The sequence below is a fragment of the Mus musculus genome, chromosome 5 (genome assembly GCF_000001635.26).
Source record: "Mus musculus strain C57BL/6J chromosome 5, GRCm38.p6 C57BL/6J".
Lineage (NCBI taxonomy): Eukaryota > Metazoa > Chordata > Mammalia > Rodentia > Muridae > Mus > Mus musculus.
In genome coordinates, this window is record NC_000071.6 from 140,606,201 (window position 1) to 140,626,133 (window position 19,933).

General features: G+C 56.9%; 2 protein-coding genes across 7 annotated transcripts in view; one reads left to right on the top strand and one right to left on the bottom strand.

Annotated features, from left to right (window-relative positions):
* Positions 1-1,140: 1,140 nt before the first annotated feature.
* Positions 1,141-9,345, top strand: Lfng (LFNG O-fucosylpeptide 3-beta-N-acetylglucosaminyltransferase). The gene is made up of 8 exons (NM_008494.3): positions 1,141-1,644; positions 5,650-5,698; positions 6,091-6,190; positions 6,303-6,456; positions 6,560-6,645; positions 6,956-7,121; positions 7,991-8,076; positions 8,207-9,345. Exons 1-8 carry the CDS (start codon positions 1,216-1,218, stop codon positions 8,271-8,273), a joined length of 1,137 nt encoding a protein of 378 aa, NP_032520.1. The 5' UTR covers positions 1,141-1,215; the 3' UTR covers positions 8,274-9,345.
* Positions 9,346-14,376: 5,031 nt separating this feature from the next.
* Ttyh3 (tweety family member 3) overlaps positions 14,377-19,933 on the bottom strand; it is a 28,495-nt gene continuing 22,938 nt past the window's right edge. For 2 of the 6 annotated variants that reach the window (XM_017321177.2, XM_030254905.1), the window contains 2 exons: positions 18,891-18,991; positions 14,378-17,331 (listed from right to left, as the gene is read on the bottom strand). In XM_017321177.2, coding sequence (XP_017176666.1) covers positions 18,911-18,991 — 81 coding nt within the window. In that variant the 3' untranslated portion in view covers positions 14,378-17,331; positions 18,891-18,910. Of the gene's footprint in view, positions 17,332-18,890; positions 18,992-19,933 lie in introns of all 6 variants that reach the window. The other 4 variants (NM_001308040.1, NM_175274.5, XM_030254907.1 and 1 more) reach the window with 2 other exon arrangements.

Consider the following 19,933-nt stretch of genomic DNA (forward strand, 5'->3'; position numbering starts at 1 on the left):
TTCTTTTAACCTCCAAGAGAGGGACGGACATTAAGAAGAGTGTAGTAGAGAAATAATTAGAAATGATACTCCGGTCTAAAATATAAACGCTAGGGAGTCGGCGACAGAAGGAACAGCAGTTTATCCGTGGTGGCAGGGTGGGCTCAGACTTCCTTTGAAGGGGGACGCGGAAACTGAAGCCAACCAGACCCAGGGGCAGCCAGGCGGAGAGCCGCCCCCAGCTGCGCTCCCGGAAGATGCAGCAGGCTCGGGCTCGGACCCTGCTCCCACTCCAGGGGACCCTTGGCCATTTCCGGACCCGTAGCCTCTCACCCTACCATTAGGCGCACATTCCTGCCGCCCCCGCTCGTGCTAGGCGCAGGCAAGGCCCCCGCCCGTGGGAAGGGGGCCGTGTGCCGGGGAGGCGGGTCTGGGATGGCGCACAGCTGGGTCACATCTGGTAGGAGTGCGGAGGAACCAAATGGAACAGAAGGTAGCCTTTCATCCTTCGAGGAAAGAGGCTGCTTGAGTGTCTCCTCGCTACGGGGTGCCTGAGGTTTTTGGGGACCAACCCTCCCCATTTAGGAACATGATGCCAAGACAGGCCTGCCTGGGGGAGGAGGGAAGGATGGACCGACGGAGGGACGTAGAATTTTGTCACTGATACCCTTTTGCCTGAACTTCAGGTCCACTCCTAAGACATAAGTATCAGTAAGGGCAGCTCAAAATTAATCGCTCAGGACACACTGCAGGCTACCACTTTGGCTCAGTCAGCACCGTTCCCCAGGGAAGGAAACCCGCTCGGGGACAGGAAATGCACAGCGAGAAGCCAAGGATGTCGCCCGCGGAGGAGCACTGGCCCTATCACCCAGGTCCCAGCTTCGGGGGCGCGTCCTCCACGTGCAGCCGTGGCGGGCGTTGGTCAGGCTGGGTGTCTCCCAGAGCAGCTCCGGAGGGTGACTCGGCGCAGGCGGGACAGGCTCGTGCACAAAGGGGGCGGGTGCCGTGGGTACCCCAGCTGGGTGGTTCCCAGCCCCTTGTCCGTATCCCACGTGGGAAGGAGAGATCTCCCTAAAGGTTACGCCCCAAGGCTAGCAGCCAATTAGCGCGTGGAGGCGTGGCGGGCAGGGGAGGTTTAAGAGTTCCTGAAGCGAGAGGCGCGCAGCTGGACCGGGAGCCTCGGGCAGCCGGACCAGTTGGCACTGGGATAGATATTACGTGCGGCCGCCGGCCACCATGCTCCAGCGGTGCGGCCGGCGCCTGCTGCTGGCGCTGGTGGGCGCGCTGTTGGCTTGTCTCCTGGTGCTCACGGCCGACCCGCCACCGACTCCGATGCCCGCTGAGCGCGGACGGCGCGCGCTGCGTAGCCTGGCGGGCTCCTCTGGAGGAGCTCCGGCTTCAGGGTCCAGGGCGGCTGTGGATCCCGGAGTCCTCACCCGCGAGGTGCATAGCCTCTCCGAGTACTTCAGTCTACTCACCCGCGCGCGCAGAGACGCGGATCCACCGCCCGGGGTCGCTTCTCGCCAGGGCGACGGCCATCCGCGTCCCCCCGCCGAAGTTCTGTCCCCTCGCGACGTCTTCATCGCCGTCAAGACCACCAGAAAGTTTCACCGCGCGCGGCTCGATCTGCTGTTCGAGACCTGGATCTCGCGCCACAAGGAGATGGTGAGACCCAGCGCGGCCTGGGCAGGGGGATGAAGTGGGGATCACCCTCTGGTCCAACTGGTGACTGACGATAGCGGTTCCCGATGCGTTAATTGCTTTGGGTCTATCTGGGAAACGATGACACTGATAAATCCCATTACAGCCCCGTGTGGCTGCTGGGGTTCACTTTGCCTTACTACCCTGGAAGCTTCCTTCCGTGTTGCCCAGGGTCACCCCAGCCACATGCTCTGTGTCTGGATGAGTCGCCTCCAGCTTAGGGCTGGCTCTGTAACGCTTCTCCTAAACACTGGAGTGAATGGCCATATTTGTTCCTAAACTTTTTCGAGCAAATTGGCTCAGTTCCATCCTGGGTCCCCTTCACTCCCCTTCCTTCTTCCTGGGTGGAAGGTACGCCCCCTTGAAAGGGAGGGAGGAAAAGGCATAGCACACCCCTGGACCAGGCAAAGTGAAAGAAATGGGTGCTAGTTCTCCAGACTTGCTCAGAACCCTGACTTCAGTAGCTCAGCTCCCCCACCTCCTGTTAGACCAACTTCATACACATAATAAAAAGACACACCCCACTTTGAAAATCTCCCTGGAGGCTACAACAGGACCGTTGGGGCGGGAGAGCAGAGTGCACTGCGTGTGTGTGTGTGTGTGTGTGTGTGTGTGTGTGTGTGTGTGTGTGTGTGTGTAGGGGTGGGGGTAGATATTTGGTGTGAAGACTAAGACTCACTTTCCTTCCTGACCCAGCCCCAGTGAGACTTCGCTTTAGGACAGTGGAGGTTAAGAGGACAGGCTCCTATCTAGTCTTGGTCAAAGAGGGGCCCTGAGAACCCCACCGTAGCCTCCTGAGAATGAGGCGTCCCTTTCCCAGGGGCTCAGCAGGCCTTCGGGAGGGGGCAGCGGGGGGCCATGGGTTTTGTTTGGCTGTGGTGCCGTTAGGATTCCCAGCGCTAGGCTGCTCTCACGCCGGCCCCTTGGGCAAGGCAACAAAGCCCCTTTCTCCAGCCGAGAAAGGCGTCGGCCTCTTGTGTACAGCTATGCGCTCCATGGGAACCGTTGGCTGGCGTGCTGGCCACTCAGGTTGCCTGGTGATGAGGGGGCCTCTGTGTCCTCCCCCCAGCCCTGAATGACAGCCCTCGTGGGGCACGATCCCTGAGCCAGGGCATTCCCCCACCCCTTCATTCAGCCTTCCTGCTGTGTGATATTGGATAGCATCTATCCCACTCTGGGCCACTATCGGTTCTGAGAAACTCTTATTCAGGGATTTGGGACTCAGTTGGACTGTGTGGTCTGGTGAGAAGCCTAGGGTCTCTCTGATCCTCTCTTGCTCTCAGAAAAGGGAAATACTTTCTAGTGAGGTATTATAAAGTGGACTGTAGAACTTTGGAGGCTCTTGGTGATCCCAGCAGTCATTCTGAATAAGGGGGCCCCCTACCCAGAAAATGCTGCATTTACTGCCATGCTCACCTCCCGTGCACATGACAGGCAAAGCCCCCCTCTTGTGTGCTATGATCAGGGGCTCTTGGAACCTGTAGCAAAGGGCCTGCTCCCCTGTCTGTCCAGGGCGGCTGCAGTCTGATGGAAGGTGAGAGAGGCTCCATTAACCTGGATTGGGGATGAATGGAAGGAAGGCTTCCTGGAGGAGGAGGTTCCATCTGCATCAGAGTCCTAGGGTCCAGGAAGGGCAATCTTGGCACCAGGCATGACTGTGGGGCTGTACAAAAAAACCAAGCAGGCTCGGTGAGGTGGAGAGGCTGGTCAGGGGTACAGGCAGAGCGCCTGGCCTCTGGCCCGCTGCTCCTCCCCCACCACTAAGGAGCGCGCCAGGCTGCAGGCTGCCACCGCCACAGCCACAATGGCTGGGGCAGAACTTGGCATCCTGTGTTTCTTTGAATCTCGGTTCCAGGAACAATGCTGCTTCCTGTGTGTCTCTCCCCCACCCCCTTGCTTGCCCTCACCAGCTCTGCTGCCCCCCTCTGCCCTGTCCGTCCTCCTTAGGGGAAGTTGGTGGGATGGGGACAGACTGAGATCAGGGTCTCCCATTACTTCTTCCTGAGTGTGGCCACAGGCCAGTGTCCTCTCTGGTCTCTTAACTATATGCCAAGGAGAAAAGAAGATGGTACTCACTTCCCAGGGACACTTGGGAGAGGAGAGTCCATCCCTAGCACTTGGCTGTGCACAGGCAAGCTGTGTTGTGCCCATTTTACAGAGTTTCCGGTGGACTGAGTGATACCCACAGGTACCCCTGCCCCCCTCCTCTCCTGTGGAGATACACCAGGCAGAATACCCACACACCCCACACTCAGCCTCTCAAAGACTGTTCTCTGGGCCTCCCCCCCCCCCCCCCCCACTGAACAAAGGTGACTTTAATCTCCGTAGCCTTGGGCTGGGTTTTTAGGACACCATCGAAGCGCGGGAGAACAGGCCTCTCTCTTGATCTCATTAAGAAAGCATTTTCCTTTTAATCCAGCAGCAGCGTCTGCACAAGCCGGCCCTCTGTACCTCCCACGGCATTCCTGGGCTGAGATGCTAGGGTGCGGGGGGGGGGGGGTGTGCTGGATGCAAGCGAGTCTGTGCGTGTGGGCTGCCCCGGGTGTCTGCAGAGACCTGGAAGGAGGGGGTGCATACTTGCAGATGATATAGATCCCACATTTCATCTCCTAACCTGGGCTTCACTGGAGTGAGCATCTGGGTATGGGATCAGCCTGGGTAAAGGAGTAAGGCTGCTCGAGGCATGGTGTGCCACCCTTGTAGACCTGGGGTTTCTTGGGTGGCTGGCTGGGTACATGCTGACCTCCGTGTTTGCATGCTCACACCCAGGTTTCCTTGGGACCCTTTTGTGCACAAAAGCAGAGGGAAGGCTGGTGGATGTTGGGGAGCCTGCTGCCTCTGCTGTGAGCAGCCCCCAACCGCCCTAGGGTTGCACTCTGCAATGCCAGGGTGCGGCAGTCGGCACGCGCTGGGCGGGCCGGCGGAGGAAGGAACATTCCTTCCCGTGTGCCGACGGGCCCAGGCGGGCGCCGGCAGCTCCTGGCCCCGCCCCGGCGCCCCCCTCCTCTTCCGCAGTGCAATCCTGGCAGGGGGTGGCCCAGCGCTGGGCCAGGTGGAGTCTTGGCTGTGGCCCTGGGCAAAGCCTTCTGTAAGCGGGGAACAGTTTTCCTCTCTGAAGCCTCACCCGGCTGCTCAGATACCCCAGTGGGCCTGGAGACATGAATCCTTTTCTGCTACTACCATGTTGACCGCCGTGACCTCCCAGAACCTGACTGGGTGCTATGGCTGGGGAAACCTCTTCTATGGGGCACAGGAGGAAGTCCAGGCCAGAGTCGCGAGCGACCAATGGCCTTACCCATACTCCCGCGCACAGGACCTCTTGCCCAGCCGGCCCAGTTAACCAGGCCAGCTGTATGGAAATGACAGCCCGGCCACTCCTGCTTAACTCGGCAGAGTTAAGGCTGGCCCAGCCCAGGACAAAGCTGGCGGACAATGGCTGGTGATTCATCCTCCCTTCGGGTCCCTTTGTCTGCCAGGGCTTGGCAGCGGCCCAGCAGAGGCCTTTGTCCCCGACCCGAGTGAGTGAGGCTCAGCTTCCCAAAGCCGACCTCCTCCTCCTGTCCCCCGCCCCCTCCCACAGCTTGGAAAGCCTGCAGGCTGGGCGGGCTGGCAGGCTGTGTCAATAAGGGTGTGTGCCCCGCCAGGTGCACAGGTTGGCGGAGGGTTAGTTGAAGCCCGTTTACCTGGCTGGTGGGGGGGGCATCCCACCTGGCTCGTGCCTCCCAGCTGCCTGTGGTGACCTTGGGCCCACCTGTCTGAAGTTGGAGAGTGAGCCCACCTCCCCCAGCCAGCCAGCCCGCCAGTCCAGCTGCCACTCCCCCTGGGCACTTGAGCACACATTCTGTGTGCAGTGGAGAATTCAGGCAGTTCAGTGCAGGGTGGGGGAGGAGTCTAGATTGGGTGCCTTGGCTGTGGTCCTCGTAGGGCACTTTGGAGCTGGAAGGCTCAAGATCCTGTCTCTTCTTCCAGACGTTCATCTTCACTGATGGGGAGGACGAAGCTCTGGCCAAGCTCACAGGTTGGTCCCAGGCTTGGGGGTGGGGATGAGGGTGGGAGGCGCTGGTCCCAAGCAACTTCTTCCCCCGAGGCTGTGAGGTCACTGGCTGCCGCCTCGGGGCTAAGAGGCCAGTTCACTCGGCTTGTTTGCTTCATGCCCCGCCCCACCACTCCCCGGGCCCCGATTCTTATGCAGAGGAGACCCTTTCAGTCCTCTGGGGACCCTTTGAGTCCCGCTTAGCAGCAACAGGTGGCGGGTACTGGGGGAAAAAAAACTGGCTGAATGAATGGGCAGCGGTGGCTACCCTGGGGAGGGGGCTAGGCTGGGCAGGGCTGGGGCTAAGGTTCGAAGCAATGAGAAATGCCTGCCGCTTGTGCGGACCAGGCCTGCTTACGGGCCCTCCCCGTCCACAGGCAATGTGGTGCTCACCAACTGCTCCTCGGCCCACAGCCGCCAGGCTCTGTCCTGCAAGATGGCTGTGGAGTATGACCGATTCATTGAGTCTGGGAAGAAGTGAGTTCCTACCTTTCCCTCTGTGCCCCATCCGTGCCCCTTCCCTGGCAGCCCGGCAGCCCTCGACCCCTGTCTGCAGCCCCTGACAGCATCCCTCCCGCCTTGTGTTCAGGTGGTTCTGCCACGTGGATGATGACAACTACGTCAACCTCCGGGCGCTGCTGCGGCTCCTGGCCAGCTATCCCCACACCCAAGACGTGTACATCGGCAAGCCCAGCCTGGACAGGCCCATCCAGGCCACAGAACGGATCAGCGAGCACAAAGTGGTGAGTGTCTCCCAGGGTAGCACACACCCTGAGGTGTTAGGGAGGGGCTGAGCCACCTTTGCAACCAGGAGTCTCCTGACAGCCCTTGTTTCACTTCACCCAGAGACCTGTCCACTTTTGGTTTGCCACCGGAGGAGCTGGCTTCTGCATCAGCCGAGGGCTGGCCCTAAAGATGGGCCCATGGGCCAGGTGAGTGTCCCCTGCCTAGTTGCCACTACCCCTGACAGCAGACTGTTCCTGGTGCTCGCTCTTGGTCCTGGGTTCCCTGCAGCAGCAGCGTCTGGCTTGGGCTATTCTCTCCCTGCCTTAGGTAGCTGTGTTTTCTGCCACTCTCTCTACCTCTGATAAAGTCTTCGGCATGGAAGGACTCTGGCTCATGGCGGGGCGGGGCATAGTGGACTCCCTCTTTTTGGGGCCAGTTTGGCAAAGTCTTGTCTACTCATGGCCCAGCTACTGGCTTCAGCCTCTACTTACTCTTCCCCGGGCCCTTCCCTTGCAGTGGAGGACACTTCATGAGCACGGCAGAGCGCATCCGGCTCCCCGATGACTGCACCATTGGCTACATTGTAGAGGCTCTGCTGGGTGTACCCCTCATCCGGAGCGGCCTCTTCCACTCCCACCTAGAGAACCTGCAGCAGGTGCCCACCACCGAGCTTCATGAGCAGGTGCGCATGTGGCCCCCAGGCCTGGGTGACCAAGCAGAGAACTCAACAGTTGAGGGACAGAAGGGAGAGGGTGCCTCCAAGGAAGGGACAATTTTTATCTATTTATTTATTGATTGATTGATTTTGGTTTTCTGAGACAGGGTTTCTCTGTGTAGCTCTGGTTGTCCAGAACTACCTTTGTAGACCAGGCTGGCCTCGAACTCAGGGATCAACCTGCCTCTGCCTCTGAGAGCTGGATTATAGGCATACTGATACAGGGCTTCACTATGTAGCCCAGGCTAGCCTTGATCCTCTTGCTGTAGCCCCCCATATGCTAGGAATCAGCTGTGTGTCACCACACCTGATTCAGAGTCGTTTAGGGGTGGGGTGTATGTATGTTTTCATTTATTTATTTTTTTATTTACTTAGAGATGGGTCTCTTATAGCCCAGGCTAGCCCTGAAGTTGATATGTAGTTGAGAATGACCTTGAATTCCTGATCCTCCTGACTCCACTTTCCTGGGCTAGGGTTGTAGGAGTGTACTACCACATCCAGTTTATGCAGTTAGTTGGGCTAGCCCAGGGTCACTGTTTTAAATAGGGATATCAGAGACTCCTCATTCTCAGGTGTCACAGCCTGCTGGTCCACATGAGGTACCCCAGTTTCACTCTCTAGCTCCTCCAAAACAGAAAGTCAAATAGATTCTTCTAAGTTGCTGATCATGCCCTTTGAGGGGACACTCTTGCTCTGTCTCCCTTATGGTCGTAGGCCCCACCATGGGCTTCATCCCCAGGTGGGCCGAGCCAGTGTCCTTGGCTCAAGGGACAGCAGCAGGAATAGCCAGGCAGGACTGCCACCTCTCCAGCATCATCCTGTTGCTCCCAATGCAGGTGACCCTGAGCTATGGCATGTTTGAGAACAAGCGGAACGCAGTGCACATCAAGGGACCATTCTCTGTGGAAGCTGACCCATCCAGGTAAGAACTCGTAGAGGGTCACCAAGTACCCCCGGGGTTGGGGGGGTGGCAGGAACCCCATGGTTGGGACTGCCAGAGGGCCCATGGCACCCCCAGCCCACGCAGACCAGTCTTTACTCTGTCCCAACAGGTTCCGCTCTGTCCATTGCCACCTGTACCCAGACACACCCTGGTGTCCTCGCTCCGCCATCTTCTAGCAGTCGTGGTTGAAACTCTGTCCCTGGGCGCCCCTGGTATCCAAAGGGCCCAGGGACCTTTATTGTATGCCCTGGCCTTGGTGTCCGAGGCTCTTCAGGGCTATGTGTATGTGTGTGTATGTCTATATTTGTGTGTTTGTGTGGCGTGCCCACCCGTGTTGCAGACTGCTGGGCAGTCGTGTTCTTCAGGGAGTGGCAGGTCTGTCCCTAACTACACTCTGAGCACCACTCCGAGGGCAGTTGTGTGGGATCTGTGTTTGGATCTCTGCAGTGGGGGTGGGTGAGGCCTTGGGGCTCCACTCAGGGGTCCGTGGGTGCTGATTGTAGCAGTCTCTTATGTTGGGGTGCTAGCACCTATCTGGAGCCTTCCCTGTCAGCTGAGCTGTGCCCAGTCCTAGGGAAGCTGATTTGGGTAGTAAAGGCCTGGACCCCTTGTGAGCTCTGGCCCGGGCGCTGCCTGGTGCCATTCTGGTGAACAATGCTCCCCCACCCCCTGCCCTCCAGGGTGGAGGCGAAGTCTTCAGCCCCACCCTCTGATGCCCTATCTTTGTCTCCCACACCAAGTGGGGTTCAGAGCTATGAATTTTATCTCCTCTCCAAAGTAGAGAGAAAGTCGCCCATAGTGGGTGTGCCTGTACATATTGTGACAGTATTTTTTTACTGTGCTCTTTCTTGAAAGGGGAGGGGTGGGTGTGAAAGGAGGTGGGGGGTGGTTGTTTTCTGGGGTGGGCTGGAGAGGGTCTTATTTTATCTTTTCTGTGGATCAGAAAAAAGTGGAAGCCAGACAGGCTTGGTCTTTGGAAAGCTGGACAATGAGTGCCTTAGTACTGTATTTATGCCTTCCAGTATCTGGAATCCTGCTCCCCCCCAACCCTCCCCAGCACCCCAAGACTTACCTCACCCCCACCACCCCCAACTCCTCACTCCCCTACCCCTGGGCTGTATTCTGTGTTCTTTTTGCAAAGACCTTAACTAGGCAAGCTAATGATGATAAGGGAAAAGCTCTCAGGGAATTGATGTGTTGTTGCTATGGTGACGTCCTTCCTCTGAATAAAGGTGCTCTTTGCAGCAACCCAAGGGGCCCTAGTCTTGCTTGGGAGTTGGGGCTAAGCCACCTGTCCATCAAGGTAACTCGAGGGGACTTTCAGATGAGGGCAGGGGAGACCCAGTCATGACATAGAGAAGAAGGCAATTGGTAAGAATTCAGCAAGTTAGCCGGGCATGGTGGCGCACGCCTTTAATCCCAGCACTCGGGAGGCAGAGGCAGGGGGATTTCTGAGTTCGAGGCCAGCCTGGTCTACAGAGTGAGTTCCAGGACAGCCAGGACTATATAGAGAAACCCTGTCTCGAAAAACCAAAAAAAAAAAAAAAAAAAAAAAAAAAAAAAAAAAAAAAAAAAAAAAGAAGAAGAATTCAACAAGTTTACGACTTGGGAGGGAAACTAGTGTTAAAATAGATGAAGTATGGCCAGCTTGGTGTAGATGTGCCTCTGATGGGTTGATACCATGTTGGGAGGTGGGAATTGGACAGGGCTGATGGCGGTAGCTGCTTGATCAGGTCATGCCCTGTGTCAACCTCACTGTGTCCAGACCTTTCTGGAGGAGGTGCAGTGGCTAGTGGGGGCTGGCCAGAGACCCATTTTCCAGACAGGAAAACTGAGGCTCAAAGCAGGCTAAATGAGGATGACCAAAGTCAGGCAGCCAGGCTGCTGAGGTGGATGACCCCCACCCCCCCTAGATCTTCGTTCCCTGTCAACTCTGCTGACACTGCCTGGCCTCTCATCTGTCATGAGATACACCTGTCATGTATCCTCTGAGGATGGGCAGTACCCAGGCTGCTCACTCGTGGGTAGAGCTGGCGAGGACTCGGATCTTTCTGAGGCTCTTCAGGGACCTTCCTCAAATCCAGCCACAGAGGCTGGCTGATCGGGGGATCCTCACCACACTCCTTCCCTGTGGTCTCCTTGTTTCCGCTCCTTTACAGAGAAGCAGGCTAGTGCTGCCCACCTGCTGCCCTTCTGTAGGTGGCTGCCTGCTCTGACCTGACCCCGGACTCACGGGGCTAGGTCCTCATTACCTGCCACCCCTGTGTCCTTTGCCTTCTTCCCCACACCATTTGATTAGAGATCTGTCCTGCACTCCACCAGACATTGCTCACAGCTGTGGGTTCAGCACCCCCAAGTGGGCTGGGCATGGCCCTTGCTGGTAACTGCTCTTGCCTTGTGGGGTGACTGGCCAGAGCCTGACCCCACCTTGGCTTTGTAGTTTGGCTTTTTAAGGCCTGAGGCAGCTGCCTGGGATTTTCAGAGTAGGGGATCCCCAGTGGTGGCCGTGGTCCTTGGCATACAGGGCCTGGTGGCGGTGGCTTGGGGCCCTACTTCTAGATGAGGAAGCTGACATTTGTAAGGGTGGAAAGGTCACGGTGGAGCAGTCTGCACACGGGCCATGAGCCTCCTTCCTGCCTGGATGAGTCAGAGGCCTGCTACCCTCTGCTCTGGTCGTCAAAAGCCCCTTGCAGCTGGCACAGAGCTGGCAGCCACAGAGGTGTGGTACAGCGGCACCAACCTCGCCGCCGGCATGGAGCTGGGGGCCCCAGCCAGGGTGAGCTTCCCATTCTGATTGGAGCCAGAGGGTGGTCCTGAGCCTGGAGGGCAGAACCTCAGCACGGAGCAGGAGGGGAACCCAGTGAGGTGGCATAGGTCTCTAACCTAGTATTATTCATGAGGCTGTTGAGGTAGGAGGATTGTGAGGGTCGTGAGATCAGAGCCAGCATGGGTTACCAAGTGAGGTCAAAAAAATCATCTAAGAAACAGAAGCCAAGTAGGGAGGGCCCAGGAAGGGTCTAGCCAGTGGCTTCAACAACTCCCAGGTAGAGCAGGCGGAAGAGTTTCTCCTGAGGAGGGAAGCAAGCTGACTGACTGACTGACTGACTGACTGACTGACTGACTGATTGATTAATTGATTTTTTTTCAAGACAGAATTTCTCTGTGTAGGCCTGCCTGGCTGTCCTGGTTGATCTGGAACTCAGATTCACCTGCCTCTGCCTCCCAAGTGCCGGGATTAAAGGCGTGCGCCACCAATGACTGGCTGCCTGGCCGCCTCAGTGAGGGTCTTAGCGAGGAGCCCTCCTCTCTGGTCAGTTACTCAGTCAGGTATCCTGTCCTGGGGCTTCCAAAAGTTTATAAAACGCCAGGTACACTGATGCCTCGTGCCTGTAAATCTCAGGGATGGGGAGGCAGAGGCAGGAGGATCGCCAAGAGTTCAAGGCCAGCCTAGGCTACCTACTGAATGATGCTCCTCCCCTCCCAGCTCTCAATAAAAGTAACACTGCACACCACGCAAGCTCTAGGGTGTCAGGGAGGGTGCAGAAGCAGGAAGGCACCCAGCTTCCTCTCTCGAGATGAGCTGGGTCTGGGAGAGGGTGGCAGGGTAGGGTTGAAGCTTTCAACTTCCCTCTCTGAACTTCCCTCCCCTCTGGGGTCAGCAGGGCTGACTTCCTGGAAGAGGTGCCTCACTGCTGGAGCCGGAAGGCCAAAACCACAGCGTGTGAGCAGAAGTCAGCATGTGTTTGTGGGTGTTCAAGCTTGGCACAGCCCAGACAAATGCACCCCAGGGTGGGGTTTGGAGGGACCTGGTGAGGAGAAGGCTGGGAAGGGCAGTGAGCAAAGCCATTTCGTCTCTCCCTGAGGCTGGACCTCTGATGGTAGAAGTCAGAGCCCGCTGGGTGGCTTCAGCCTCTGTTCTGGGCCTCATGAGGTCTCAAGAGGAAGCAGAAGGCCCTGGGCAGACAGCAATTTGTCAGACCCATTGGCCTAGCCTGTGGCACATTCTCCTAGGGCCACCTGACCCCAGCCTTGACCTCTCCCCCACCAAAACAACAAAAAAAATTTATCTTTTCCTATTCATGCTCGGCATTTAATGTTTTTAAATTTTTTTTTTTAAGTTGGGGCTGGAGAGATGGTTCCATGATTGTTGCTCTTGCACAGCAAGGACCCAGGTTCGATTCCCAGCACCCACAGGGCTGCCCATAACTGTCTCCAATCCTAGGGGATGTAACACCATCCTCTGGCCTCTACAGACACCAAGCGTGAATGGTGTACATACAGACAAACGCCTATGCATGTAACTTATAAAAAAAGGTTAAAAATATTGGGGGTTGGCATTTGTAAACATTTTTTAAAAAGATATATAAGTACACTGTACCTGACTTCAGACACACCAGAAGAGGGCGTCAGATCTCATTACAGGTGGTTGTGAGCCACCATGTGGTTGCTGGGAGTTAAACTCAGGACCTCTGGAAGAGCAGTCAGTGCTCTTAACCTCTGAGCCATCTCTCCAACCTTGAGAAATGGTTTTTGTGTGTCATGTGCAAGTTAGGTCACTAGACTTAACAATACGTACCTTAGCCATCTGCGTCATCTCAGTGGTCTTTTGGCAATTTTTTTTTATTGGTGTATTTCCACTGTACACAGTAATTTCATTAAGATAGCTCCATTTGTCACATGCTTTGACCTATTCATCCCCTCTACCTCTGTCCCCTCTAGGATAGTCGTCTTTCTGAGATAGCCCACGTGTACTTTCATATCACACACATACACACACACACACACACACACACACACACACATCCATGAGAACCGACAATATGGCTCAGTCAGTAGAGTGCTTACTAAGCATGAACCAAGTCCTGGGTTCAAATGAGTATCACATGAACATCTTTGGATACATAGAATCCAAGGCCAGCCTGGACTCCATCGTGAAAAATAAGTAAGACTGGAGAGAGAGCTTCAGTGGTTAAGAGCACTGGCTGTTCTTCCTGAGGATCTGAGGTTCGAATCCCAGTGGCTTAGAACTGGCCCGATGCCCTCTTCTGGCCTCTGCCGGTATTGCATGCATGTGATGCAAAGACATACATGCAGGCAAAACACTCATACACATAAAATATTAAAATAAGTAAAATAAGAGGGGGGGAATGTATTAAAACTAACCAGCCTTGCTTTCTGTGCAATTACATATGTAAATCCATGGAAGGGACCCTAGGACCAAGAGGCACCCCATATTGAAGGTTGCTTAGGTATTGTCAAGAGTTTAGAGGTCCCATCAAGGCATCATCCACTTCCACCACAACCCACCATGGTCCTTGGCTGCCGCCTGGTGGCCACAGTTGATAACTTCCCACCCTGGGACTCCCAGTGTGAGTGCCAGCTTTCCAGAGACCCTCCCCCAGATCTAGGGCTACAACCAGGAAGAACTGCAGGCCTTTGCTTTGGCGTAAGTTCCATGTGATACTAAATATATTCCCTTCTGATTTATTGGTCTTTCTCCCTTAGTAGTGCTGAAAATAGAGCCATGGGTCTCGCATATGTTAGGTGAATGCTCAAAGTCCTGAATACATCCCTGGCCTTCTAATGTCTGATTTATGCAATAAGGGAGTCAAGTAGAAGGCTCATGTGCTGTCTCGGGCTGCCTATCAGTGTGGCTCAAGCCGCAGGTGCCAGCACAAGCATTCTCAGCAGAACTACCATCCACTTTCCTCCTCAACATAAACCTCTGGGCATTGTGGATTCAGACTGGCAAGTACTCTCCTGATGGGGGGACCAGTGCCTCCTGCTGGACCCTCGCCTCCCTTGAACCTTGTTTCAGCTTTCACATACAGCTCCCTCACTGGGGGCCTCTAGGTAGGACCACTGAGCCACACTCTAGCCCATCACTGGGGGATTCTAGGCAGGGGCTCTCCCACTTAGCCACGCCTCCAGAGCCTCCCTGGGGAATTCTAGGCAGGGCTCTACCACTCAGGGGCTCTACCACTGAGCCACAGCCCCAGCCCCTCCCTGGAGCCATGCTTTAGTACAGAGCTTTCTGATTGGTCCTTGGCTTCTATACGTCCTTCATCCCTTCCTGACTCAGCAGCTAGAGCAATTCAGTCGAAATGAATACTAGATAGTGTCACTCTACGGCTCCTTCCCAGCCAATTGCTCCCACAGACCTCATTCAGCAACCCTGTGTCCCTAGCCTGAGCTACTCTGTGTACAGTGTTCATGATGAGAATGAGAGAGAGAGAGAGAGAGAGAGAGAGAGAGAGAGAGAGAGAGAGAGAGAGAGAGCTGTTTCTTAAAATTGTTTATTTTAAAACATGAAACCCAAGCTGAATAGAGACCACAGAAATTACATGGACAAGAACTTTAGTTATTTGCCAAGAAAAATAAAGTTCCCCACAGAAATAAAAATCAAACCCCAAACCCAGTTTAAAAAATGAAAGCACAGCAACAGTAACACACAGCCATGGCCCTACAGAGGCTGGAGGGGAACTTGGGGCTGGCTCGATTCAGATGACATAGTCCACTGGGGGCAGATGCAGGCAGAGGGACCGTAACTGGGAGGCAATCTCACAAAATCACATATGGGAGGAAGGGTGCGGCACACCACCGCTGTGATGAAAAACAAAGAGACCCTGGTCACCTGTGGCCCACCAGCTAGCCACCTTCTGGGCCGGACAGAGCTGGGACCGGGTAGGGCAAGCTTTGGAGCTGGGGTCAAGAATTGCATAGTGATATGGGGGGGGGGGGGGGCGGGGTGGGCACAGGGAGAAGGGCTTGAAGGATGCTCCAGGCCGGGATCTTCTGCTACTCACATAAACCAGAGAGTGTTGGTTGGGGTGGGGGCCTCCAGTCCTATCAGTTTTCTCAGCCAGATCCCTCCTCCTGGCTCGGCAAGGGATCGGGCTCTGGTTTGGTGGCTTAGCCCTCCTTGTTACCCACCAGAGCTGTAGGGTCCCCTTGGGTAATAGGGACTGGGGACCAATCACAGGCAGCTGGCACTGGACTGCTCACTCCCTGGGGATGTGGGGGTGGACCACTGGGATTGAGTAGGTAAGTGGCACCCCAGAAATCAGGAAAACGAAATGAAGCCAACCGCAGTGGTAGGAGCCGTCTCCTCCGCAGGGGTCAGGGCGAGAAACCCCTGCTTTCATTTCCCCTGCTTCCTTTCTTCAGCCTCGGTGAGTGAAACGTCACAGATGGGGGCACTCACGCACAGAAGGTCAGGACTCCCGAGACAGCACAAGTTCACAGCCACGTCCGGGCAGTGCCCGCCTCTCATGCTATATACATTCACCTTGTGGCCTGCTCACGGCCAGGGGGCAGCATTTGTGCTTCTGAGAGGCCCCAGGGCACACCCAGGCACCCAGGCAGGGATACCCCAAACCTCCCTCCGGACCTTAGGCCAGGAACATACCCATAGTGGGCAGGCTGGCTGCAGCTGGGCTGCTCTGGCCCTGGAGGTTCCTGGCGCCAGGCCAGTTGGAGTCAAGGCCAGGGTCCCCTGCACTGATGTTGTCGTGCTTAGGAGCTACAGATGCCCCGACTGGGACCCCTAGGCCCTCCGAGTCCTCTGCCCACTCCTTTTGGTCCCAGACACCAGCACAAAGAAAGGGATTTTGGGGAAGGAAAGCAACGTGGAGCCTCTCCCCTCTGGGGGAGCTGAAGCCCAGGGGGTTCTGGGATCCGTAGCTGCCAGGTTGCTCCAGGAGGGCCACAGGTCTGTAAACCACTGGGTCCCAGCCTTGCCCCTCCCACCACATGCTGCTCCACTGGCCCGTAGCTGCCCATCTCACAGACCAGAGCTCACACTGGCTGGCTGGGCCAGGGTAGAGGCTCCAGGTCCTGATTTGGAAGCTAATTCAGCCCAGAAGCACAGCAAACATCACACACTAAAGCCAAAAGCACCTTAGGCAAGCGGTGTTCTGGGTGTGGGGGGCTGAGGCCACATGGACTTCAGTCCCCGGACCCCAGGACATGCTCCTCCTGGGGCAGCACCTGCCTGGGGAGGGGTCTCTAGGCCCTTTGAGTAGCCTGTGGGTCTGGCCCCTCCCTGGCAGCACCCCACAAAGAAATGACCACTCTAGCCCTGGCTCCAGGCTAGACTTAGGGTCACGCTTGCTGGCTCAGGGTCAGCCAGGAGTGCCCATGGCAGCTGAGAGTGAGGTTAGTGGTTAGTCCCAGCGGGGGGTGGGGGGGGCCTTCTGAGGCTGGGGGCACATTCACAGCCGTCACAGGTCCAGCCCCCAAGGCTGGGCTCCAGAGGGCACTGCCGCTTGTCCTGGGTGAGAATGAAACCGAGAGGAAAGTGGGCAGTGTCCTGCGTCGCCTATGTCCCAGACTGCCCTGGAGATGACAAGTGTGGTCAGTGCAAAAACAAAGGGGAAGACAAAGCTGCCACTCTTCAGGAATGAATGGGAAAGAGGGTTTGGCACCAAGAAGGTGGCCAGCACTGAGAGGCCAGGGAGTGACCTGGGCTCAGCTTGGCACCTGCTGTCTGGGGAGGGCTGGCTGGGCACTGAGGGAAGAGTCATGTGGGGAGGAGGTGTAAGAAGAGCCCCACCCTAGAGGCAGCTCAGAACCAACAGGAAGAGCCAAGTAAGCCAGGTGGCTAAGGGAAGGCAGGCGCCGGACGTTGCAAAGACCAGAGAGTATGAAGGGGCCGTTCGGTGATGAGCAGGTGGGCGCCAGGCACAGGGTCCCCTGCCTGTGAATGGAGATGGGATTCTCAGGAGTGTGGCGGTAGGGCAGTACCAGGAAAGGCTCGCTGTAGCTGTGGGGAGGGGGACGCCCAGAGTGCAAGGGGCAGCATGAAGGGTCACCTGTAGAAGGAACGCAGGCAGGGTGGAAGCACCCGGCACAGAGCAGGGCTCAGGGAGCCCAAGAGGACAGAAGGGCAGGGGAGACGGAGGCAGGCAGGGTCAGGTTGCTGGTGGCAGCGACTGTCCAGGTGAGCACCCCAGAAGCCTCACTTCACAGGCTGGCCCGGAGCTCATGCTGGGCACCTCCATGCCTCCTGCAGGGTGGGTATAGCGGGGGGGCCTTCAGGTGTGCCTAGGGCTGGCCCGGTGTGGCTTGTGGAAGGTCCAGCAGGGCGGAAGCAGCGGTGCTGGCATAGGAAGGGTGGGGCATTGGCACGTGGGGGCAGATGGCTGGCCGGTGTGCGGTCTAGTGCCCGCTGCCGCTGGAGTCGGGGCGAGGCTGGCTCGTGGCGAGGTATTTGGCTCTCATGCTGGAGGTGTACTAGAGGAGAGAGGGAAGGAGGGAGCAGGGTCAGGTGAGTTCCTAGGTGGGGGCTGAGCAGCCAGCAGCCTCTTTGATGTGGTCCTTGGTAGGGTGAGCCACAGCCGACCCTTGGGGAGAGCATGGTTGGCGGAATCCTAAGGTAAGAGGCCACTGGCCCAGGGCTGGACCAAGGGCTGAGTACAGGTTAGGGAAGTGATGGTACCTAGAGTACAAAGGTCAGCCTCTGTAGCTGAGGCTGGATCACCCAGGCAAGTTCCCTTCCCAGTGAAGGACACCCAGTCCCCTTCTGTCGCTAAATCACTTTCAGAGTCCCAGTCAGATCTTTGCCACCTCCAGTAATTCAGCTCAAAGGCTCTGAATGCATCACACACGCTGAGCACAGGAAGGCCACATGGACCCCATCTCTATACCTCTGCCTCAGAGCTGTGCTGGGGTCAGGGCAAGGGCTCCCAGGGCAGGCCCACAGGAAGCTAGGCCACAGACCACAACTGCTGAGTCCACTGGAGCCTCCTCCCCTGCCATTCGACTCCATCACCCCCAGGAAATGGGGGCCCTTCAGGCTAGAGTGACTCTGGCCCAGCCCTTGGATGGGAAAACTAACTAAAGGATGTGTGACTCGGGATAGAGGTGACTGCCCCATTCTGCAGGTGGCCTATACACCTTGGCCGCCTTAACAACAGCACCACAGGCTCCAAGGTTTGGGCAGTGTGTCCACGTGCACGCATATGCACAAGCACAAGTGTGTGTGTGTGTGTGTGTGTGTGTGTGTGTGTGTGTGTGTGTGTCTGGCTGTCTGCCTGCTTGCCTGCCTGCCTGCAGAGGAACATGCCTCCAATCATGTGCCAAGGCCAGGTAGTGAGTGTGCAAGAGTTTGCATGCCTGAGGCAGGGACAAAGGTCACCAGCACTCAGAAGACCAGGCAGGTGGATCCCCACTCACCCCACCCCAGGGAGCACAGGCTGGCTCCATAGTTCCCCGATGAGAGACAATGCTTTCTCCCAGGGTCCTGAGTGCTTTCCTGAGACATTCTAGGTTAAGGTTGCAAGCGGCCTATGAGGCGGCCATGGTGCAGAGGTGGGAAGAGCAGGGGCCCAGAGCCATGTCATTCCATGGACATGCAGAGGTGATAAGGAACAGGGGGTTGGGATGGGACAACTGGTGGGATGGGACGGAAGGTGGAAGCCCAGAGAGGCCTGGAGGAGCCCAAGCAGGCACGGGGACAGGGGGCAGATGTTCACACCCATATGAGCACGCCTGTGTGTACCCTGTGCATGGGTCAACATGCAGGACCACATACCCAGGGACCCAGCTTTGCATCCAAAGTCGGATGCCCACAGTGGCCTGGATGGAAGTGACAAGATGGGCTGGGGCCACCTGCAGCTGATGACAGAGTCAGGCCTGGAACGGGGGTACCCTGTGACATCAGTGGGCTCAGGACCACTTCAGAGGCCTCCAGACCCCTAAAGAGTGGGTGGAGGACGGTGGTGAGCAGAGGGTGCAAGGCATGGAGGTACAGGCGGACAGCCGTGCGGGATGGGGGCTGGGCGGGTCAGTACCTGTCACTCTGACGGTACAGCTACCACAGTGTTCGGGCGCTGTCCATGGGTTTAAATTGCCAGCCTGCATGGCTGCCAGAGTCCAAGGCAGCCAGGTAACGCTAGGAGGGCCCAGGGTGGGAGGGATGCAGGAGAGAGAGAGAGAGAGGGGTGTCCTCAACGCCAGGCGTGGCCGGCCCCAAGTGGACCATGAGACCAGGGGGCCAGGGGTGAGGGCAGTCGAATGTGACACAGAGGCCTGACAGTCCCTGGTCCAGGTCCTGGGCATCCCAGCCCGGCCCTGTGCTAGGGGACATTGGGCGATGTGACTGACACACGGTGGGTGTTCCTAAAGCAAGGCGGCCTTTAGCTTCTGAGGTCCTCACAGCCCAGCCCTCAGGGAAGCCGCGGGGCCCCACCTTTCCAAGAGCACCTTCTCTTTTGGCACCAAATCCACCCTGATCCTTCCATCTACATCTCACTCCAGGGGCTTGGAAAGGGCATCAGGCCTGGGCTACAACAGCCTGGGGCTGAGACATGGGTGGATTAGGGAGAGAAAGGAAGGTAGGTGGGGAAAAGGGGAAGAAGGAAGGAAGGAGGGAGGGAAAGAGAAAAATGCAGGAGGAAGAAGAACAATGCAAGGAAGGGAAAGGCAGACCAGAGACAGGAGGAAGGGTGAGGGGAGGAGGGAGAAGAAAGGAGGAGGAGGGTGAGAGGAGGAGGAGGGTGAGAGGAGGAGAAGGGAGGGAGAGGAGGGAAGAGGGTGAGAGGAGGAGGGAGGAGGGTGAGAGGAGGGAAGAAGAAAGGAGGAAGAAGACGGAGAAGGAGGGTGAGAGGAGGAGGGAGGAGGAGGGTGAGAGGAGGAGGAGGGAGGAGGATGAGAGGAGGAGGAGGGAGGAGTATAAAAGAAGGGGGAGAGGAGGGGGTGAGAAAAAAGAGGGAGGAAGAATGTGAGAGGAGGAGGGAAGAAGAGGAGGGGGAAAAGAGAAGGGAGGAGGAGGGAGGAGGAAGAGGGAGGGAGAAAGGGAGGAGGCAAGGCTGGCTTTAATGGTGAAGCTGCCAAA